Source organism: Dermochelys coriacea, chromosome 2 (genome assembly GCF_009764565.3).
Source record: "Dermochelys coriacea isolate rDerCor1 chromosome 2, rDerCor1.pri.v4, whole genome shotgun sequence".
In the NCBI taxonomy this organism is placed as follows: Eukaryota; Metazoa; Chordata; order Testudines; family Dermochelyidae; genus Dermochelys; species Dermochelys coriacea.
The window spans coordinates 44,114,000-44,137,366 of NC_050069.1; the positions used below are offsets into that span (position 1 = coordinate 44,114,000).

Sequence of the window (23,367 nt, forward strand, 5' to 3'; positions counted from 1 at the left end):
CCTTGGACTAGGACAATGCTTCAGATTTGTCACCTAAGAAATGACTCAGATGTGGGAATCTCCCTTCCATGGTATGCAGTGAGGAGTAAAAAATTCATTCAGCTTCTCCACAATTGCCTTGTCTTCCTTGAATGTTCCTTCAGCACTTTGTTTGGCAGGCTTCCTGCTTCTGATCTACTTAAAAAAATATGCTTTTGTTTTTGTGTCTTTTGCTAGTTGTTCTTCACATTCTTCTTTGACCTGCCTAATTGTACGTTTACACTTGACTTGCCAGAGTTTATGCTCCTTTCTATTTTCCTCAATAGGATTTGACTTCCAATTTTAAAAGGATTCCTTTTTGCTTCTACCCATCTCATGTACTCTGTTGTTTAGCCATGGTGGCATATTTTTTAGTCCTCTTGCTTTTTTTTATTTGGGGTATTTATTTAATTTGAGCCTCTATTACCGTGTTTTTAAAAAGTTTCCATGCAGCTTGCAGGCATTTCACTGTTGTGACTGTTCCATTTAATTTCTGTTTAATTAGTTTCCTCATTTTTGTATAGTTCCCCTTTTTGAAGTTAAATGCTACTGTGGTGGGCTTATTTGGTATTCCCCCCTCATCCGCACAAGGATGTTAAATTATATACATTACAGTTGTTATCACTGAGTGGTTCAGCTATATCCACCTCTTGGACCAGATCCTGTATGACACCTGGGGACTAAATCAAGAATTGCCTCTCCCCTTGTGGGAGATTAGCTGCTCCAAAAAGCAGTCATTAATGGTGTATAGAAATTTTATCTCTGCATCCTGTCCTGAGGTGACATGTACCCAGTCAATATGGGAATAGTTGAAATCCCTCATTGTTACCTAGTTTTCTATTTTCATAATCCCCATCATCCTCCTGTTCAGATGGTCGGTAGTATATCCCTACTGCTACACTCTTCTTATTCAAGCATGCAATTTCTGTCTACAGAGATTGTATGGTATAGTTCGATTCATTTAAGATTTTTACTATATTTGACATTGCTTTCTTTCACACATGGTGCCATCCCCCCCACCAGCGTGACCGAGTCTGTCATTCCTATGTATTTTGTACCCTGCTATTACCATGTCCCATTGATTATCATCACTCCATCAAATTTCTGTGATGCTTATTATATCAATATCCTCATTTAATGTCAGGCACTCAAGTTCATCCATCTCAGTATTTAGACGTCTAGCATTTGTATGCAAGCAGTTATAAAATTGGTCACTTTTTAGCTGTCTGCCTTTATGTGACGTAATTGAATGGGACTCTTTTTCATTTGACTGTTTCTCTTCAGCTCTTACCAGTACTTTAACTTGTCCTCACCGCTTTACTAGGATATAGAAAATTCCTGTTAATAAATCCTCCTCTAAGGGATGTCTCTGTCTGAACCATGTGCTCATGGGCAGCAGGTGGAGCCCCCCTTTGGGGAGGCTAGCCCCCCTCTCGTGCATAGGAGCCCTGAGCCGGTTGGAGCCCCGAGACCCCCTTTCTTCCCCACAGTCAGAGCCCCTCCTCCCCCATGGCTGGAGGAGCCCCGAGCCAGCTGAAGCCCTCTCCCCCCACTCATGGCCAGAACCCCAAGACCCCCCACTCAGCCGGAGGACCCCCCCACCTGCCTGGAGGAGCCCCCAATTGGTCAAAGCCCCGATCCCCCCTGTCCAGAGTCCTGGGCCAGTTGCCGCCACGCAGGCCTCAACCCACCTGGAGAAAAGTGTGCATCCCTCAAAGCTCATCTGGAAGCAGCTTTGCTATGCCCCATGCAGGTTCCAGGATGGCTGAGGAGGCCATATGTGCTACTCACCTTCTTTCTGGGTTCATCAGTAATCTCCCTGGAGTCCAGGGTGATTACTGATTAACTCAGGAAGCTAAATAGCACATACTGCCTCCTCAGCTGCTCCGGAACCTGCATGGGGCATAATAAATCAAAAACTTCACCCCAAATCCAGCAACTGGGGGTCTGGCAGCAGCGCCAAGGGAGGCTCAGCCTCCGTCCTATTATACCCACTGCCCCATGTGCTTCTCTGCACCTATTATCTTTCCCCCAGTGCTTAGTTTCAAAACTCCTCTACCTTTTTAATTGTACATGCCAGCAATCTGGTTCCATTTTGTTTTAGGTAGAGCCTATCCTTCTTTTGTGGGCTCCTCCTTTCCCAAAAGATTCCCCAGTTCCTAATACGTCTAAATCCCTCCTCCAAACACCATAGTCTCATTCACGCATGGAAACCCTGCAGTTCTGCCTGCCTACACTGGCCCTGTGTGTGGAACTGGAAACAAGTTTCAGAGAATGCTTCTACGGAGGTCCTGGACTTTAATCTCTTACCTAGCAGCCTGAATTTGACCTTCAGGACCTCCCTCCTGCCTGTCCCTATGTTATTGATACCTACATGTATCATGACCTCCAGCTTTTCCCCATCACTGCCCATAAGTCTGTCTAGATATCTTGAGGTATCCACAATCTGTGCATCCAGCAGGTAAATCACAATGTGGTTCTCCCAGTCATCACAAACTCAAATATCTGTATTTCTAGTAATCAAGTCCCACACTACTCTTACCTGTCTCTTAATAACAGGAGTCCCCCTCCCCCCAGAGAGGTTTCCTAGTGCGAGAAAATACTATGACAACATCTGGAAGGAGACTCCTAACTATGGGATCATTCCCCTCTGCCCCAGTTCAATAGTCTCCCTCACCTTAAATGAACCCCCCTATGAAATTCTATGGTGATGAACACAATATAAATACAGCTGAGGGACCTCCTCCCGCATTAAGGGGCTCCGCGGCACAAACGCAACTAGCACATTTTCCCCATCACTATAGGTCTGCCCAGCATGAGGGAGCCCGGGCCTCGCCGCTCGAGGCGTTGCTTTCCGCTGCTGCCCCGCGCTGGGCCCCCGTCTACACTAGACGGTGACTCAGGGGTGTCCTATGTCATGGGGGGGGGCTGCGTGGGGCCCCAAGCCTCCCCCTGGAGTCTGGGAGGCAGGAGCTGTGCAGGGAGGGCACTTTTGGGGGCCCCACAGGCCCAGAGGATTAGCGGGGGGGGGGGAGGCCGGGAGCAGCCCGCTCCGCTTCCCTCGCCCCGGCCATGTCGCTTGGGGGAGAGGGCTTGAAGGAAGGGATCCCCCCCCCCACCGGCGGGAACCGGAGCAGCCCGGCCCCCCGCAGCTCTACTCCGCCAGCTCCCAGCCGCGGTGCTCCGCTTCCCGCCGCCGGTGAGTCCAGAGCGGGGAATCTTTCCCCAATCCCCGTCGCTCCGCTTCCCGCCGCCGGTGAGTGCGGGGTGGCGGGGGAGGGGGCGGCCGTTCCTTCCTCAACCTCCCCGCACTCACCGGCGGCGGCAAGCGGAGCAACCCGGCCCCAGCCCGCTCCACTCCGCCAGCTCCCAGCCGGGGCGCTCCGCTTGCCGCCGCCGCTGAGTGCGGGGTCGCTGGGGGGGAAAGGTGGGATGGGGACGGGCTGGTGGCGGAGGAGGGGGGGGGGGAAGGGTAACCCGTGGGGCGGAGGGAGTTGTCCGGGGCCCCCCACCCTCTTAGGGAACGGCCCTGCCCCTTGCAGTGGGCGCAGCCCGCGGGGAGCCACCGGCGCTGGTGCTGCCGTGTATACAGCACACAGCTGCCTAGGGCACCGTGACATTTGGGGCAATTTGGTGCCCCAAATGTCATGGTGCCCTACGCCTAAGGACGGTCCTGCGCCGACCGACTCTCCCCGCGCGTGCGTGCGTGCGTGCGTGCGTTCCTTCCTTCCGCGACGCGTCCGATCCACGCACTCGCTCGGCCTCAGCCACAGTAGCGTGCGCATGCGCGCTCCAGGGAGGGGGGGGCCCCCCGGGAAGGGGCCGGAGGGCGCAGGCGCCGCCAGCGACCCTGGACGCGCTTGCGTTCACCCGGAAGTGCTTCCGCTGCTGCCGAGCAAAGATGGCGGCGGACACTGCAACGGAGCTGCTGTTTTTAGACACTTTCAAGCACCAGAGCGCGGAGGTACCGGGCGGGCGGGCGGGCGGGGTCCGCGGAGCCACACCTGCCCTCAAAGAAAGAGAGAGGGAGGCAGAGTGATCCTCCCTCCCCACTTGGGCTGGCCCGCTCAAGAGCGTGGGGACTCTGGCTGGGGCGGAGCGGGCCGGGCTGGGCTGGGCTGGGCTGGGGGTAGGGGCAGGATTCGTGGGAGAGCGCAGGCGGGGGCGAGGTAAGGAGTGGGCTGTAGAGGGGCAGGGACAAGGACTGGGCGGGTGACGCTGCTTGTTCCAGATTCGGGTAGGGGGGGCCATCATGGCATAAGCATGCAGAGGAGACGCTCCCAGTGCCCTCGTATCACACCGTGAAGCCCTGGCCTGGCCAGATGCTTAATGCATTGTAGTTACAACAGGTGGATATTTCCTGCCCCATACGCTTTAGCAAGGCTTGTGTGGCTTGTCGTGCAGGTGACTGGCAGTGTAAAAATGGGGTGGGTGTTAATGAGGAGGTAGCAGAGTAAGAAAAGAAGAATCGATAGGGGAGGAAGTTGAGGGGTGGTTGATGGGGAAATGGGAGAGGAATTATAAAAGGGACAGTTTGATAAGGTTATGACAGTGAGGATGAGGGCAGAAGTCAGGAACAAAAGTGCTTTTCTGGATCCTATGGTGCATCTCTTCCTTGCAGCAGTTAATGAGGAGATGGGGAATATTCATTTAGGCTCATAGGTCCTTTGTGTCCCATTGCATAGTAGGCGTAGTGTGGATGTACCAAGCTCCCAGTCTCAGAGGGTAACCCTACAGATAGAAGTTCAGTGTTGCAAAGATACTTTGTTGTAGCAGTGATTGTGTCACCTGATGTGGTGACACTTTGTGTGGGAGAGATGTATCTTTAAGCAAGCATGATGTTAAAAGTGAAATTGTCAAAAGTGCATCTGCAGGAAGTCATTGAGGCTGAGAATGTAACTAGATTCAAAAGAGATTGGACATTTGTATGGCTGTCACCTTGGTTTTAAAATAAAAGTATTTAGTGTTTTCACAGTGGAAAGAGGTAAATAGCACAGTTCCCCCAAGGAACTGTACTGGGACCAGTGCTGTTCAATATATTCATAAATGATCTGGGAAAAGGAGTAAACAGTGAGGTGGTGAGTTTGCAGATAATGCAAAATTACTTAGCATGGATAAGTCCAATGCAGACTGTGAACAGTTACGAATGGATCTCACAAAACTGCGTGACTGGGCAACAAAGTGGCAGGGATGGTGTCCCAAGGCTCTGTTTGCCAGAGGCTGGGAATGGGCGACGGGATGAATCACTTGATGATGACCTGTTCTGTTTGTTCCCTTTGATGCACCTGGCATTGACCACTGCTGGAAGATGGGATACTGGGATAGATGGACCTTTGGTCTGACCCAGTATGGCCGGTCGTATGTTCTAGATGAAATTCAGTGTTGATAAATGTAAAGTAATGCACATTGGAAAACATAGTTCTAAATGTATGTACAAAATGATGGGGTCTAAATTAGCTGTTACCACTCAAAGATATCTTGGCGTCACAGTGGATAGTTCTCGGAAAATATCTGCTCAACGTGTGGTGGCAGTCAAAAAAGCTAACAGAATGTTAGGAATCTTTGGGAAAGGGGTAGATAATAAGACAGAAAATATAATGTCTTTATATAAATCAGTGTTATGCTGACATGTTGAATACTGCTTACAGTTCTTGTGGCTCATTTAAAAATATATTAGAATTGGAAAAAGTACAGGGAAGGGCAACAAAAATGATTAAGGGTATGGAATAGCTTCCATATGAGGAGAGGTTAAAAAGACTGGGACTGTTTGTTTTAGAAAAGAGATGACTTGAGGACTATAAAATTGTGAATGGTGTAGAGAAAGTGAATAAGGAAGTGCTGTTTACCCCTTCATGTAACACATGAACCAGGGGTCACCCAACAAAATCAACAGGCAGCAGATTTAAAACAAACAAGGAAATGCTTTTTCACACAGTGTCCAATCAACCTGTGGAATTCGTTGCCAGGGGACGCTTTGAAGGCCAAAACTATAAATGGCTTGAAAAACAAATGAGATAAGTTCATGGAGGATAAGTCCATCAATGGCTAGTAGCCAGGGAAACAGCGCCATGCTGTGTGTGTCCCTAAACCTCTGATTGCCAGAAGCGGGGACTGGATGACAGGGGATGGATCACTGAATAAATGGCCCTATTCTGTTTGTTTGTTCCTGAGGCATCTGGCACAGTCTGCTGTCGGAAGACAGGATACTGCGCTAGATGGACCATTAGTCTGACCCGGTATGGCCATTCTTACTTAATAGTTTTTGGAAGTGATATTAAAACTTGTTTTAGGGATTAAGCCAGTCTCTAATTAGAAGAGATTAGGATGAGACCAGATTACCTCACGTCTACCTGCTGTGGGTTCTTACACCTTCCTCTAAAGCATCTGGGACTGGCCAGTTAAATAAAACAATTGAAATGTCTGCCTGGTGATGTTCTCCTCCTAATATAGCATGGCAAGAAAATCCTCCAAATATTAATGATAGTTCACCTCCCAATGAGTTCATAAATATCTGCTTCAATTACCTTTGATAAATGAAATAACCAATCATTCATTCATTTTTCTGATATAGCTGTAAAACTAATCTGAAAAGTTTTCAAAATAAATCGTTGTTTAAAAATGTATAGTGTGTACCTTCTAAAAATGAAATCTACATCTATCTCTGAGTTGTGAAGAATATGTATAAAGGTTATAATAACCAACAAGAATACATTTTCATGTAGAAAACCATGGTTAAATCGAGTCTTCTTGACTAGTGATTTAAATCAAATCCACCACGTTAAAAACATAGCAAAATCCTTAATCCCCACCAGTGGAGACTTTAATTTTTGCTTTAAAACTAATGCCACAATGGGAGTCTCCTTTAAGAACATAAGAACGGCCATACTGGATCAGACCAAAGCTCTGTCTAGTCCAGTATCCTGTCTTCCGACAGTGACCAATGCCAAGTGCCCCAGAGGGAATGCATAGAATAGGTAATCATCACCTGGCACCCATTCCCAGCTTCTGGCAAACAGAGGCGAGGGACACCATCCCTGCCTATCCTGGCTAATAGCCATTGATGGATCTAGCCTCCATTAATTTATCTAGTTCTTTTTTTGAACCCTGTTATAGTCTTTCCCTTCACAAAATCCTCTGGCAAAGAGTTCCGCAGATCCTTCTTCCTAAATGAGTGAGGAGGCTAGAGTAGATCTGCATATGGGAGTTTCTTTCTCTCACATGCACACCGTTTTGATACTTCTTTTGCTCCATACATTAAATTATAGCTGGAGCACTTGTGATGATTATATTTAAGATTGTCTAAGCCAGAGGTGGGCAAACTATGGCCCACGGGCCATATCCGGCCCCCAGGACCCTCCTGCCCGGCCCCTGAGCTCCTGGCCCGGGAGGCTAGTCCCCAGCCCCTCCCTGTTGTTCCCCCTCCCCTGCAGCCTCAGTGTGCCGTGCCACCGGTGCAATGCTCTGGGCAGCGCAGTTGCAGAGACGCAGCCTGACCCGGAGTTCTGGGCATCATGGCTGTAGCACTGCCAGCCACCGGTGCTCCAGGCAGCGGGGTAAGGGGGTAGGGGGGGTTGGACAGGGGCGGGGCAGTCAGAGGGCGGGGAATGGGGGTTGGATGGGGCAGGGGTCTCGGGGGGCAGTTAGGAGGGGGGTTGAATGGAGTGGTGGGGGGCACTCAGGGGTCAGAGAGCAGGGGGGGTTGATACGGCCGGAGTCCCGGGGGGGCCAGCAGGGGACAGGGGGGTTGGGATTGGGCAGGAGTCCCAGAAGAGCTGTCAGGGGGGTGAGAAGCGGTGGGGTCGGATAGGAGATGGGGGCCAGGCCACATCTGGCTGTCTGGGGAGACATAGTCTCCTGTAACTGGCCCTCCATACAATTTTGGAAACCCGATGTGGCCTTCAGGCCAAAAAGTTTGCCCGCCCCTGGTCTAAGCACTTCCATTTTAAGACCAAGGGTGAGACCTCAAATCTTGATTTAAAACTTCAAGTGACAGAATTCACCATTTACTTTAGTTCAAACCAGCAAGTAACCCATGCCCCAGGCTGCAGAGGAAAGCAAAAAAGCCCCAGAGCCTCTGCCAGTCTGACTTGGGAGAAAATTCCTTCCTGACCCCAAATATAGTGATCAGTTAGCCCCTGAATATGTGGAAAAGACACACCAGCCAGACACCTGGGAAGAATTCTCTGTTGTAATTCAGAACCCATCTCATCTATTGTCCCATCTCTGGCTGTTGGAGATATTTGCTAATAGCCGTCCTGGTTGGCCCATATGCTGTTGTAGGCAATTTCATCATACCATCTCCTCCATAAATTTATCAAGCTCAGTCTTAAAACAAGTTAAGTTTTTTGCCCCCACTACTCCCTTTGGAAGGCTGTTCCAGAACATCACTCCTCTGATGGTTAGAAACCTTCACCTAATTTCAGACCTAAGCTTATTTATTTCCAGTTTATGTCCATTTGTTTTTGTGCCTACATTGGCCATTAAGTTAAATAACTCCTTCCCTTCCCTGGAGTTTATCCCTCTGATGTATTTATAGAGTGCAGTCATATCACCCTTCAGCCTTCGTTTTGTCATGCTAAACAAGCCAAACTTCTTAAGTATCGTCTTGTAAAGTAGGTTCTGCATTCCTCTGATCCTCTTAGAAGCCCTTCTCTGCATCTGTTCCAGTTTGAATTCATCTTTCTTAAATGTGGGAAACCAGAATTGCAGACACTGTGCTCCAGATGAGGTCTCACCAGTGCCTTGTAGAATGGTAACAACACTTCCCTATCTTTACTGGAAATACGTTCCCTGATGCATCCTAGGACTGCCTTAGCCTTTTTCGCTGCTGCATCACATTGGCAGCTCATAATCATCCTGTGATTGACCAATACACCCAGATCCTTCTCCTCCTCTGTCACGTCCAACTGATAAGTCTTCAGCTTATAGCAAAAATTCTTATTGTTTGTCCCTAGGTGTGTGACCTTGCACTTTGCACTGTCATCTTAGGTTTCAGAATAGCAGCCGTGTTAGTCTGTATTCGCAAAAAGAAAAGGAGTACTTGTGGCACCTTAGAGACTAACAAATTTATTAGAGCATAAGCTTTCGTGAGCTACAGCTCACTTCATCGGATGCATTTGGTGGAAAAAACAGAGGAGAGATTTATATACACGCACAGAGAACATGAAACAATGGGTTTATCATACACACTGTAAGGAGAGTGCTCACTTAAGATAAGCCATCACCAGCAGCAGGGGGGGGAAAGGAGGAAAACCTTTCATGGTGACAAGCAAGGTAGGCTAATTCCAGCAGTTAACAAGAATATCAGAGGAACAGTGGGGGGTGGAATGGGGGGGAGAAATACCATGGGGAAATAGTTTTACTTTGTGTAATGACTCATCCATTCCCAGTCTCTATTCAAGCCTAAGTTAATTGTATCCAGTTCGCAAATTAATTCCAATTCAGCAGTCTCTCGTTGGAGTCTGTTTTTGAAGCTTTTTTTGTTGAAGGATAGCCACTCTTAGGTCTGTAATCGAGTGACCAGAGAGATTGAAGTGTTCTCCAACTGGTTTTTGAATGTTATAATTCTTGACGTCTGATTTGTGTCCATTCATTCTTTTACGTAGAGACTGTCCAGTTTGGCCAATGTACATGGCAGAGGGGCATTGCTGGCACATGATGGCAAATATCACATTGGTAGATGCGCAGGTGAACGAGCCTCTGATAGTGTGGCTGATGTGATTAGGCCCTATGTCATCCTACTGTCATCTTAGTGCACCATTGTATGTTAGTGTGGACTTTGTTAAAACAGCTCCTAAAAATCATTCTTGTATCTAAAATAGTGCTTAAAAAACATTTTAACAATATGAGCTTCCTCTTCTCCATTAATGATACAGTTGTGTTTATCTGAAAATGTTTTATAAACAGTTTCCAAATACAGTAGTGTCTGCAGTGTAGATAGGGCCCTAGTAGTAAGACATTTAGTTAAATGTTCATAATCATTAAATCCTTGGCTTTTCTGCTAAGACTTCCTACAAGGAATTCAATTATAGTGGTGGTTTTGTGCAGTGTGGTTGTTCTGTAGAATCTTGAATGAAGCTATGAATCCATTTCACATTGATTACTGGAAAGTCAGCAGATACTAATGACCAGAGTTAGATTTGAACAGATGACATAATAGTGAAAGATTTAGTATCCCATAAGCAGTCTCATTAGCTATTTAATTTCCCTTTGTTCCTGTTTTCTTAAAATCTTTTAACTGCAGTTCCACTTTTTAGAATGTGTTGATAGGCAATTAACATATTGTCAGGCTAGTGGATATATAGTATTAAGCTGTTCTAATGAGAAATGTGATAATGAGCTTCAGGAAAAGTAACTGCTCATGTGTAAGAAACACAATTTAATTCCTTGCCCATTGTCTGGTATTTATGGATAATATATATTTTTCCTGTTTTATAAATGTGTCTCATGAGGCTATATACAGTAGAGAGAAAGGAGACTTTCAATTATCAGTGTCTGTGGTTTGCTGAGGCAGTGTCTTTTACTTTGGTAAACTCTGATTATTTTTCAGTTTCTAATACATTGGAAGCCATCACAGCTCTGTTTTTATTTATATCTTTCTTTGTGCAAACATATCTCTGTTCTGGTGTTTGAATGGCCTGAAAGATCTCTACCATCCCTGACTTATATGATGTCAGGAGTGCCTGAAAGTTTTCAAATGCTGCTGCAGAGGTAGAAAAGTCAGCACCAAATAGTATTTTTGCGTAGCTCTCACAAAATCTTCAACAATGTCAGCTGCTCTTCTTTTTTTTTAAATTACTTTCTGATATTTAAAATTGGGACACATTTTATTTCTTCTACAATAATAAGCTTGACAGTGTTTAAAGTGGCACTGTCCACTTGAAAATTTGCGAATTTTGAAAGTAGCTTAAGTTTCTCTGCCAATTTTTGTCTTTACTATCATTTTCAAAATGTTTCTCCCCCTTGTTGCTGTTTGAAAGGTCCTCACAAATAAAAAGGGAAATAATTCTGTAGGGGAAACAATGAAACTTTCTATACACAAGAAGCTTTCAAATGTACAAACTGAAAAAAAAAAAAAAGATTTTTCTCAACCTTTTCAATTATATAAATCTTAGGTGTTGTCATAATAATAAGTTAAAGAAATTATCAGGATTGACATTTTTAAGTTGTTGCTTTTTTAAATACAGGGTACATAAATAAGTTGGAATATAAAGTAAAAACAATATAGTATTTTTCAAGCTTTATAACTTTTATTTACTCTTTGTTTTTAGCAAAGTACCAATATAGATGTAGTTCGTTTTCCATGTGTGGTTTACATAAATGAAGTACGTGTCATTCCTCCAGGAGTAAAAGCTCACACAAGTTTGCCTGACAATAGAGCTTATGGGTAAGTCCTAAAATATTCCGATGCACATTCCTTGCATTTTGTTTGGGACTTGTGAATCACAGTAAAAACTGTAATATAGGAAGATAGTCTGTGCTTATGCATTCACTGAATATGCAATATATATATATATATATATATATATATATATAGTTTTTTTTCAGTTTTAAACAATAATATGTTAGAGATTTCAGGTCTTATTTATTTTGGTTAAGTGAAGCCTGACAGGATTAATTTTTCCCTCTGTTCTATCAACAGAGAGACATCCCCACATACATTTCAGTTAGACCTGTTTTTCAACAATGTCAGCAAGCCAAGTGCCCCTGTTTTTGACAGGCTGGGAAGGTAAGAATTTGCGAATTCATGTGCTTCATACATTCAAGAGTTTTTCTATAGAAGTATGTGCTGCATTTCCTGGTGTGTAGAAATGAGAAATTCAACACAGTATTATTAAATCTCCAAAGGAGTTTATTTTTTAAAATAAAGGTTTAGGGTCTGATAGTGATTAGTGGCCATAATACTTACTTCATTGAGTAGCTCTGTTCTCTGTAATAAGACTACTCAAGTTAATAAGTATTATGGTCCGTAATAAGTGTGTGTAGGATTGGGCCCTTACTTGTATTCACTGTTAATAACAGAAGTTCACAATTTTGTGTTTGCAAGCATGGTTCTCTCCACCATGACCCCACCCTGTTTGTGGATGTGCTTAAGATTTCTGTGAGGGGAGATTGCTCCGTAGAAAAGATGGTACAAATTTAGAATTTATCTATTCCTGAAAATCTGTGAGACTAGGTGATACATGTACATCCAATCCTGCCCATCTTTGCTTCCATATTTGCCTCTCTCTCCTCTTTCCCTACCATGAGCCCTAGTTGCCCTCCCTCTTCATTCATTGTGTAAGGGGAGAGAGATCTATGCTTGAAGGGTCTGGGTAGAAGATCCAAACTGTGATTTTTAAACTGATAGTGTCCCTTTAATGTCAATGTATATTGAAAGTTCTTTGGGCTTTTTACATTCCTAAATTGATAAGCATAGATATTGTATAGCGTTTTGATACTGGCTTGAAGTCTCGTTCTTTTTTTCACTTAAGGTGAAAATAAGGTATTATTAAAGGGTCACGTCCAGAAATGTCCATACTTTGTGTGTAAAGAATTTTTGTTAAACATTGAAAAATAAGTTTGTGTTCTATTTAACAGCCTTGAATATGATGAGAACTCTTCAATTATCTTTAGACCCAATGCAAAGGTAATTGTTGTACCTATTTATGCTATAGTTTCAATGTTTTTCTTCTTCCTGTGTGGCTATTATTTGAATACCATGGTGCTGCTATTTAGTGTGCTTAGCACTGTGCAAAGCATTTGTAGGGGAAGACCCTACTCTGGAAAACTCACATTCTAAGCTAATCCATGCAGTTCAATTGTATAATACACTAGGGCCATGATTTTAAAAATTAGCCTAGAGTTATGTTCCAAATGAGTGGCTTGATTTTCAAAAGTGTTGATCACTGAGCAGCTCCTATTAAGTTTACTAATGAAAATGAACTGGGTGATTGGAGCCATCCTGGTGAATGTTCACCTCAGAATTTGGCCTGATTGATGAAATGGAAGGGGTTCGAGATCAGGGTTGCTTCATTTTGACAGAGCCAAACCACTTCATGTCTTGGTCTAGTCACTGGTCTCAGTCTGCATATTTGGAAAACGCTAAAATCAAACATCACAAGTATACAAATATGTGAAGAATAAAGAGGGTTTAACCTTTTTCCTTTCAGATTACTTATTAGTTATACAGAGGCATATCAGTAATAATTTGTTAGAGAAACAAGGTGGGTGAGGGTAACAGCTTTTATTAGACTAACTTCTGTTGGTGAAAGAGAGAAGCTTTTGAGCTACATAGAACTCTTATTTAAGTAATTTAATAATTTGTTGACTGTTGTAAAGCAGAATTGTTATTGATGATTGTAGCCCACATCTGAGCATATCTGTTATGTTTGTCTGATGCATTTCAGTGCTATCCGCCCCAATGAATATTTGAATAAACTGGATTTAGTGGCTTTGACAATGTATTGTTATGAATTCTTTTGGTTGTAAAATTATTCATGTGGTATAATCAGTAGGTCAATTTTTTAAAACCTTGAATAGACACAAAATATATTAATCTGCATTTTTTCTTGTGTGTATTTTAAGTATATACCCGTACAGAACTAGCAATTTAAAACTAAATAAAAAATCCTCAAATTCACTTTGAGTTTTTTAAAGATGCTTTTTCTTTTACAAACTAGGTCAACACGGATGGATTGGTCCTAAGAGGCTGGTACAACTGTTTGACATTAGCAATATATGGATCAGTTGATAGGGTAATAAGTCATGACAGAGATTCTCCTCCACCCCCTCCACCACCACCTCCTCCTCCCCAGCAGCAACCCGGTTTGAAAAGAAACCCAAAACATGGTAAGTATGTCAGAATTATCTGAAGTAAGACAGCAAAAGTTTTCTTTCATTAAAATTAATTATCCCGGTGGCTAAAGGGCAATCTTCATATTCTGAGGTTTCATTGGACCTAATTATCCAGCTGTAACATCTTTCCATGTTATCTCTTTGTAGGTTTTAGGTAGAATATTTTTTAATAAGTTCTTCTCCTTTTTCTAATGCTTTTATTGAGAGCAAGTGACTTTCATTTATCACAAGGTACTTGATGAAAGGGTGCAGCTGAAGACGTAAATTAATTTGTGTTTCCCATGAGCTAAACTTTTAAATCAAAGTGTCGGTGACAAATATCACTGCTTCCAAAACTGAGGGTTAATGAACAAAGCAGTAGTTAAAGGACATGAAGGAAAGCCTTTTACTTAGCCTTCTGTTTGTGACTCCCAGGTTGCTAAAAAGTGATTGATGGTACCGGTAGTAGAGTGACCCTGTGCAGCAGTGACGAACAGGCTTCCATTTCTGCCTCCGTATTGGTTTCAGAATTAGGGAGAGAACTGCACTGTTCAGATGTTTAATCATTTTACTGTAGAAATATAACTATTGTACTATAAACATTCAGATTCAGATTAAAATTTGATTTTAAATAATTTTAACTAGTCATGGTAGATTTATAGTATTACTAAACACATTCAAAGCAAATAATCAAGTGGCTAAGTAAATACAAATCTGCATTGTAACATGATAAAAAACTCTAAAATGAACCTTGAACTCAGTGTTTATGTAGGAAATATCTTTGTTCATAAGCAATGACTTCTGTTAGCTTTTAATTCACCCAGTGGCTTTAAATTTTTATGGGTGCTTCAGCAAGGATGGTTTCAGCATGAGGGCACCTTCCATTTAATTAACTTTCCCCCTAGATGTTGCGTGATGGAGGTGGATATGCTACATGAAGGGTGGTTCATAATCAAGGTTGGCACCCACGTTGTAAAATGTGCTACATTTTCCATCCTCCTCCCCCAAAATAAAATCTTTTGTTTTTCAAAAAACAAAAATATAGCTGATGGGGAGAAAGAAGATCAGTTCAATGGGAGCCCTCCAAGACCACAGCCCAGGGGACCAAGGACTCCTCCGGGCCCTCCACCTCCTGATGATGATGAAGACGAGCCCATGCCTGTGACAGGTATAACTAATGTAAATTCTTATTCTCTGTCTACTGCACAGCAGTGGATATTGAGGGAGAAAAAGGCCTACCATGCTACCTAATGGTAGGTGAGCTTTCTGCTCTCATTGATGTTGACAGATTCATCTTTAGGAAAAGCAATGCAGATTTAGGACTGGTAGGAGAACCCCTTGTTCTGCTGTGCCATTTTGAATAACTATATTCAGTGTAAAAGTGAGCAACTTTTGAAACCTTAAATATAGACCAGTGTAGTGCCTGATCCTGCACTCTATATCCCATGCAAAATTTCCATGGACTTAAGTGAATTTTTTTCCTGCAGAAGGACTACAGAATTCAAGTAGTAGTCTATGCATTTTTATTATGGATTAAAAGTGCATAGAACTGTTTATGTAAATACAATTCTAATAAGGTAAATAATTGTAGTGAATGTTAAGTAAAAGCATTTTAATGCTTTTTGAAAAACATTTTTTTAATTTCACTGTTCACACCACAAAACCTGTAAACATTCTTAACTACTGGATTTAGTAATGAGATTTAGTCCTTACTTTTTCAGTGGCTGGGGAAAAGGAAGATGATGTTGATCACAGAGAGGACTACTTTGAGCCAATTTCTCCTGATCGAACATCTGTTCACCAAGAAGGCCAGTACTCGGATGACGGGGAGGTAGAGGAGGAGCAGCCAGAAGAAGGGGAGGATGAGGAGGAAGATGTGGATGTTGAGGAAGATGAGGAAGAGGATGAGGAGGATGGTCATACAGTAGAGAGTATTCCTGAGGAAGAAGATGAGGAGGAGGAGGAGGAGGAGGAGGAAGAGGAAGATGAAGAAGAGGAAGGTGAGGAGGAAGATGAGGGTGAAGGTGAGTAATATACACAAATAGAAATGACTGAGATTATAGAATTTTTTGGTGCAGTGTAGTCAAAAGATTAAAGCAGATGACTTGGAGTGAGTAGATCTGATTCTTATCCTAGCTCTACCACTGCTCTGATTGTGTGATGTTTGGGCAAGTCACTTACCTTGTCTTTTTCTCAATGTGTAAAGAACGTGGAAGAAAAGCACTATAAATGTAAACTATTATTTAATAAGAAAAACTCAGATTCTTCTATCTCAGTAATTGTGAAGGTGTATGTGTGCTTTACCAACACTATCTTACTCCTTTGACTTGATAAATATCCAAATTTAATTCAATGAACAAGTAAGTTTAAAAATAGCTGGTATTAAACCCTGTGCTATGACAACTCAATAATCTTTATTTTCTTAAAATATAACCCCCCCCCAATATTCCCTGAAAAACAAATAAAACCTGCCCAAACTCCACTGCTCATGACTGTCACGTAGCAAACTTTTATAATTACATGATGGAGGACTGAATATTTTGGAAAGGAATTAGACTGAATTTTCAAGGATATGTGAAAATATATAGAAAGGAGAAGGGAAGGTTGATATTCACCAATGCCCAAGAACCCCCTTGTGTTCTCAGGAAAGTGACCAATTAATATATGCCTATCTGACCCAAAATAATCCATGCTTCCCAGCCTTGAAAATTGCTTAACTACTTCACTGATGCCTAACTTGCCAGGTGTGTGAAGCAAGACGCCCTTCCATTGCTGCTCCATAGACCTGCTATAGTTTGTACCAATGTGCTAACATTCCAATGGAATGTCAGCATTTCAAAGAATACAAAGGAGTTCTGTTGGCTCATAGGGACTCCAGCAGAGAAGAGCAGTAAAGCAATGAACATTAAGAAGGACAAGAGACAACTAGATTTATGGAAAGATTTTTTTTGAGCCTGAATAAAATTATCAGGGAGAGATTTTTAGCAGCTATTCAGCTTATTGTGTCAGCCTTTCATTATCAGAGATGTTTAAAAGAGTAATTATGATATATGCTGCTGCTGTTACATAATGTTGTTGTCTAGAACTATCATTTTGTGATTGGATTTCTCACTCTAGTAAACAGGCTCTTTGCTTCATTATTCATGGATGTGCTGCAGCCGCGCTGTGAAAGAGAGTAGTCTACTAATTTTGACTTATAGTAGTAGAAAGAAATCTTTTAGTGTTTTGGATATTTTATATTTTCCAAATAAAAATTTGTATGTTACTTTTGTACTTTGAGTAGTTCTCTGAAGTTCATAAACTGGGCTTGATATAACTGATTTATTTATTGAATTAAACTTAAAACTCTCTTGCAGGTGATGATGGCTATGAGCAGATTTCAAGTGATGAAGATGGAATTGCTGATCTGGAACGTGAAACATTTAAGTATCCAAGCTTTGACATTGAATATACTCCTGAGGATCTAGCCTCAGTGCCACCTGTGACATATGAGCCTTTTGAAAGAGAGCTTGGACCTCTTTTGTACTTTAACTGTCCTTTCAAGACCATATTTGAGGTTGAAGTTGGTAAGATAAAGGATCAAGATCCAGACAAGGAAAATTCGGGGCTAGTAGAAGCCTCAGTTAAGCTAACTGAACTCCTGGAATTATATCAGGAAGAAAGGGGTGCAAAGTGGGTCACAGCTTTAGAAGAAATTCCAAATTTAATAACAAAAGGACTAAGCTACTTGCAAGTGAAGAACACAAAACAGGACTATATTATCCAATTAGTAGACTGGACAATGCAGGCATTAAACTTGCAGATAGCTCTCAGGCAGCCCATTGCTTTGAATGTCCGACAGCTTAAAGCTGGAACAAAATTGGTGTCATCACTAGCAGAATGTGGGACTCAAGGAATCATGGGACTCTTGCATGCAGGAGTTATTAATGCATTATTTGAACTGTTATTTGCAGATCATGTTTCATCTTCCCTTAAGCTTAATGCTTTTAAAGCTTTGGATAGTGTTATCAGCATGACTGAGGGAATGGAAATGTTTTTAAGAGGTGGGTTAGAGGTACATGAAAAAAGTGGTTATCAGAAACTCTTGGAACTCATACTATTAGATCAGACTGTGAGAGTAGTCACTGCAGGTTCTGCAATTCTGCAGAAATGCCATTTTTATGAGATTCTATCAGACATTAAAAAGCTTGGTAACCAGTTAGCAGAGAACACTCCTCCCCTTCCTAATCATACGGAGTCTGAGCAGGAACCAGACCTTGGACTTGAGAGAACCAACCCAGAATATGAAAATGATGTGGAGGCGCCTATGGATATGGATCATTTTTTGGAATCTTCTAATATCAGTGAAGGAGAAGTAGAAAAACTTATTAGTCTCTTAGATGAAATCTTTCATTTGATGGAGACTGCACCACATACAATGATTCAGCCACCAGTAAAATCTTTTCCAACAATGGCACGCATTACAGGACCCCCAGAAAGGGATGATCCTTATCCAGTCCTTTTCAGGTAAGAGAGCTGTGGTTCACTTTAGATACCATCTTTGGGTACTAGAACTGGGTTCTTTTTTCAGTTTGGTACCTATGCATGTTTTGTGGACTACATAGGTAATAGAGTAAAACAGTGACTAACGTTACACTAGATTTTTCACTTTGCTAATATACCTTTAGTGGAGGCTTACAGATTGCTTTAATAAGCTTTTGGGAGGACTGGATGGTTTATGGGATTGCAGTTACATTGTTGTTTCCAGTTCAGCCTATGTTAATACTAACCGAAAGTTACCGTCTTACTATTTATTACTCGTATTGTGGTAGCACCTACGAGCCCCGTTCGTGGATCAGGGTCCACTGTGCAAAGTACTGTACAAACACTTAACAAAAAGACAGTTCCTGCCCCAAAAGAGCTTGCACTTGATGGTCGCAGACTAGTTCCTGCTGTGGAGAAGCATCCATATCACAAAATCCTTCACCGTCATCTTTAGCAGCTGCAGCAGAGTAACCAAGGACTGAATGGGCAGGGTATATGTATATTGTAAAAGATGCCTTTTAAAGGCCATTTCTATGTACAAAAAACAACAGAGAAGGAATCCTAAAGAAGTTGTGTTCTTTTTTTTTTTTTAAAGAGAAATTAAGTTCAAGAAGTAGCAGTATTAAAAAGTTAAGGTTGAGCATTCAAGAACTCAAAACTTAGACTATTCCAAAAATTAAAGTTTTTGCTCATTGGTGGTGGTGGTCTATGTGTGGTTTTATTGTATACATTATTTATTTCAATGGGGATTTAATCCTCATTACATAGTTATAATTAGATTGTGGGGAAAAAAGGCTCAAAATACTGCTACTTCATCATTAAGTATGGTTAATATATGGTTTCTCATAATATACAAAAGAATAAATTCTGGTGGTCCAAAATATAGGATAAGATATAGAGGATCTATTTTCTCTGTGTTCTGTGTATGCAGATCATCATATGTTACAGATACTTCTGTTTTACATTTCTGCAGATACCTTCATAATCATCATTTCTTGGAATCTATCACCTTGCTACTATCCATTCCAATAACAAGTGCTCATCCTGGTGTGCTTCAGGCTGTCAGAGATGTGTTGAAGTTCCTGGGACAGTCACAAAAGGGCCTCCTCTTCTTCCTGTCTGAGTATGAAGCAACAAACCTGTTGATTAGAGCACTATGTCAGTTTTCTGATCCAGATCAAGAAGAAGGTCTCCAATCAGATGGTGCCAATGATGATGCATTTGCCTTGTGGCTCCTGCATTCAACACAGACATTGCAGTGTATTTCAGAATTATTCTGCCACTTTCAGCGGTGCACAGCCAGTGAGGAAACTGACCATTCGGACCTCTTGGGAACACTTCATAACCTGTACTTGATTACTTTTAACCCTGTTGGAAGGTCTGCTGTAGCTCATGTGTTTAGCCTTGAGAAGAACCTCCAAAGTCTTATTACTTTAATGGAATACTATTCCAAAGAAGCTTTAGGGTAATTGTATATTTGTGTTTACTCCTTATTTGAATAAACCAGCTGTCCCCTTTGTAAAGAAATAGATGGCGTAGAAGACAACAAAAGAAAACCCTTACGCTTTGATGGTTTTGCAGAATTACCATGGATTCAAAATAGAATTACAGCATAGAAATTGAAGACATCTTTTGAAATCAAATATCTGTTAGCATAGAAACTATATAGTCATCAAGAAAAATGTTTGGTTGTTTCACTATAGGTCAGTTTTAAAAAAAATTATGAAATATTAGGCAGTGTTTTATCCAAGCTTACTGTTTACCTGTGAAACCAGGTATAGAATCGTAGGGTTAGAAGAGACAGCAAGGGTCATCTAGTCTAACCCTCTGTCAAGATGCAGGATTTGTTGTGTCTAAACCATCCAAGGTGGGTGGCTATCCAGCTTCCTTTTGAAAACCTCCAGTGAAGGAGCTTCCACAAGCTCTCTAAGCAGTCTCTTTCCTTGTCCTACTGTCCTTACAGTTAGGAAGTTTTTCCTGAGATTTAATCTAAATCTGCTATGCTGTAATTTGAACCCATTGCCTCTTGTCCTGCCTTCTGTGGCAAGAGAGAAGAACTTTTCTCCATCCTTTTTTTTTTTTTATGGCAGCTTTTCAAGTATTTGAAGACTGTTTTTATGTTCCCCCTTAATCTTTTCCAAACTAAACATACCTAGTTCATTCAGCCTTTACTTATATATAGGGCCCTACCAAATTCATGTCCATGAAAACACATCACAGACCATGAAATCTGGTCTCCCCCTGTGAAATCTGGACTTTTATGTGCTTTTAGCCTATACTATATGGCAGTGATTCTCAAACGGTGGGTTGGGACCCCAAAGTGGGTCATGACCCCGTTTTAATGGGGTCGCCAGGGCTGGCTTAGACTGCATGGGGCCAAAGCTGAAGCCTGAGCCCCACAGCCCATGGCTGAAGTCAAAGCCCGAAGGGGTTCAGTCCTTGGCAGCAGGGCTCAGGTTACAGGCCCCGGCCTGCGGTTGAAGTCCTTGGGCTTCAGCTTTGGCCCCCTCCAGGATGGTGGGGCTTGGGCTTTCGCCCTCCCACCCAGGGCAGTGGGGCTCAGGCTTCAGTCTCTTTCTCTCCTTTCACCCCTGGGTCATGTAGTAATTTTTGTTGTCAGAAGGGGGTCGTGGTGCCATGAAGCGTGAGAACCCCTGCTTTACAGATTTCTCGGTGGAGACCAGAGTTTCTCTAATCGGGGTCTTGACCCAAAAGGGAGTTGCAGGGGGATCACAAGGTTATTTTAGGGGGGCCGCGGTATTGCCATCCTTACTTCTGTGCTGCCTTCAGAGTTGGGTGGCCCTCCCACCCAGGACAGTGGGGCTCAGGCTTCAGTCTCTTTCTCCCCCCCTGTCCCCGGGTCATGTAGTAATTTTTATTGTCAGAAGGGGGTCATGGTGCCATGAAGTTTTTCTTCCCTTAGTGTAGCACTGTACATTTGCCTTTGTTGAATTTCATTGTATTGTCTATAGCCCAGTTCTCCAATTTATCAAGATCCCTCTGAATTTTATCTCTATCCTCCAAAGTTTTGGCAACCCCCCAAGCTTTCTGTCATCTGCAGATTTGATCAGTATCCTCTCTCTTCCTACATTAATGTTAAATGAGACTGGACCCAGAACAGATCCCCGTGGAACCCCACTTGAAACCTCCCTCCAATCCCACATCATTCCATTAATAGCTACTTTTTGTTTGCAGTTGTTTAACCAATTATATGTATCCACCTAATGGTAGTTCCACCTACCCACATTTCTTCAGTTTACTTATCAGAATGTCATGTGGAACTGTGTCAAAAGCTTTGCTGAAGTCCAGGTGTATTATGTCCACCACATTCCCCCTATCCACCACACCAGTTACTTTGTCAAAGAAGGAAATAAAGCTGGTTTGGCATGATTTGTTCTTAGTAAATCCATACTGGCTGCTAGTGGTCACCTCTTCATCCTCCAGGTATTTGCAAATTGAATGTTTTAAACATTGCTCTATTAGTTTCCCAGGAATCAGTCAGGCTGACTGCTCTATAGATCCCCGACTCCTCTTTCCCCCCCTTTTTAAAGATGGACACTATGTTAGCCTTTTTCCAGCCTTCTGGGACCTCTCCTGTCATCCAGGAGTTTAAATATTTTTGCCAGCGGCGCCAAGATTTCTTCAGCTAATTCCTTCAGTACTAGGGTGACCAGATAGCAAATGTGAAAAATTGGGATGGGGTGGGAGGTAATATGAGTCCATATAAAAAAAAAAGCCCCAAATATGGGGACTGTCCCCATAAAATTGTAAAATTGGGACATCTGGTCACCCTATTCAGTATCCTCGGGTGAATAGCATCTGACCCTGGTGATTTGAATTCATTCAGATTGGTCAGAAGATTTCTGATGTGTTCTTTACTTTTCCCAATATACATCCTTACCCTTTATTGTCTGTGGTAATTTCACTAGTTGCCCGGTCACGTATTTTTTGTGAGAAGACTGAAATAAAGTCGACATTGAGCAGCTCTGCTTTCCTGTCATCTTCTGTTACCAGCTCTCCTTCTCCATTGAGCAGTGGACCTACACCATCCTTGATCTTTCTTTTTTGTCTGATGTATTTGAAGAATTCCTTCTTGTTGTGTCTAACATTCCTTACCAGATGAAACTCATTCTTTGCCTTGGCTTTCCTGATTGGAGACTATATAGTACAAGAGATGATTTTTTCCCCCCACATCGCAAGTTTCCCCGAATCTTGAAAATGTCACTATGTTTTTCTGGAGAGACTTATGACTTGAGGAGCAGATTTGTTTATTCCTTTCTTGAACAGCACTAGTGAAGCAGCATAAGAAAATATACTCACTGTTTGCTTGAATATAGCCAATGCTATCCATTTCCTTTTTCTTTGAGTACTGAAGTTTCAAAAGGGGAAACATAAGAAATGTATAAACTATACAAGTAGCAATTGCTGTAAAAAAAAAAAAAACACTAACCAGATATTAATTATATTTTGATCTCTTGCCAATTGTTTTAGCTTTCAAAAACTTCTATAAAGAGAGAGTGATTTTTATTCCACAGTATGAAAATTCTGTAGGTGAACTTGTAATGAAGATGGAGTTCTGCAGGCAGATTCATAAAGGCTTAGGAGTGAAAAAATCTATCAAGTATCCAGTGTGCTAGCCTAGAATTTAAGAGGAAAATCCTATATCCTTCTTTCAGTGACTCCAAGTCCAAGAAGTCGGTTGCCTATAATTATGCATGCATACTTGTTTTGCTGGTGGTTCAGTCTTCCAGTGATGTCCAAATGCTGGAACAGTACTCAGCGCCTTTATTGAAGCTTTGTAAGGCAGATGAAAATAACACCAAATTGCAAGGTACAGTATGTGTCATTATCAAGTGAATTGTTCAGAATGTATAGAAAATTTTTTTGTAGGTCGGTAATTAGTACTTCATGATCATCTGGTTTTGATAGTGGATACAATGAAGTTCCCTTTTTAGCTGTGTATGATTAGGTTGAGTCATTGAAAAGATGTATAATTTTTTCTGTTATACT

The 23,367-nt window shown here is 42.3% G+C and overlaps 1 protein-coding gene across 8 annotated transcripts in view; it reads left to right on the plus strand.

The window, feature by feature from the left end:
• Positions 1–3,579: 3,579 nt before the first annotated feature.
• VIRMA (vir like m6A methyltransferase associated) overlaps positions 3,580–23,367 on the plus strand; it is a 46,314-nt gene continuing 26,526 nt past the window's right edge. The window contains exons 1-10 of one of the 8 annotated variants that reach the window (XM_038391089.2): positions 3,580–3,982; positions 11,289–11,404; positions 11,660–11,746; positions 12,598–12,646; positions 13,680–13,848; positions 14,879–15,001; positions 15,555–15,857; positions 17,190–18,339; positions 19,331–19,822; positions 23,034–23,188. In XM_038391089.2, coding sequence (XP_038247017.1) covers positions 3,920–3,982; positions 11,289–11,404; positions 11,660–11,746; positions 12,598–12,646; positions 13,680–13,848; positions 14,879–15,001; positions 15,555–15,857; positions 17,190–18,339; positions 19,331–19,822; positions 23,034–23,188 — 2,707 coding nt within the window. In that variant the 5' untranslated portion in view covers positions 3,580–3,919. Of the gene's footprint in view, positions 3,983–4,348; positions 4,368–11,288; positions 11,405–11,659; positions 11,747–12,597; positions 12,647–13,679; positions 13,849–14,878; positions 15,002–15,554; positions 15,858–17,189; positions 18,340–19,330; positions 19,823–23,033; positions 23,189–23,367 lie in introns of those variants that run through there. The other 7 variants (XM_043507608.1, XM_043507609.1, XR_006278720.1 and 4 more) reach the window with 7 other exon arrangements.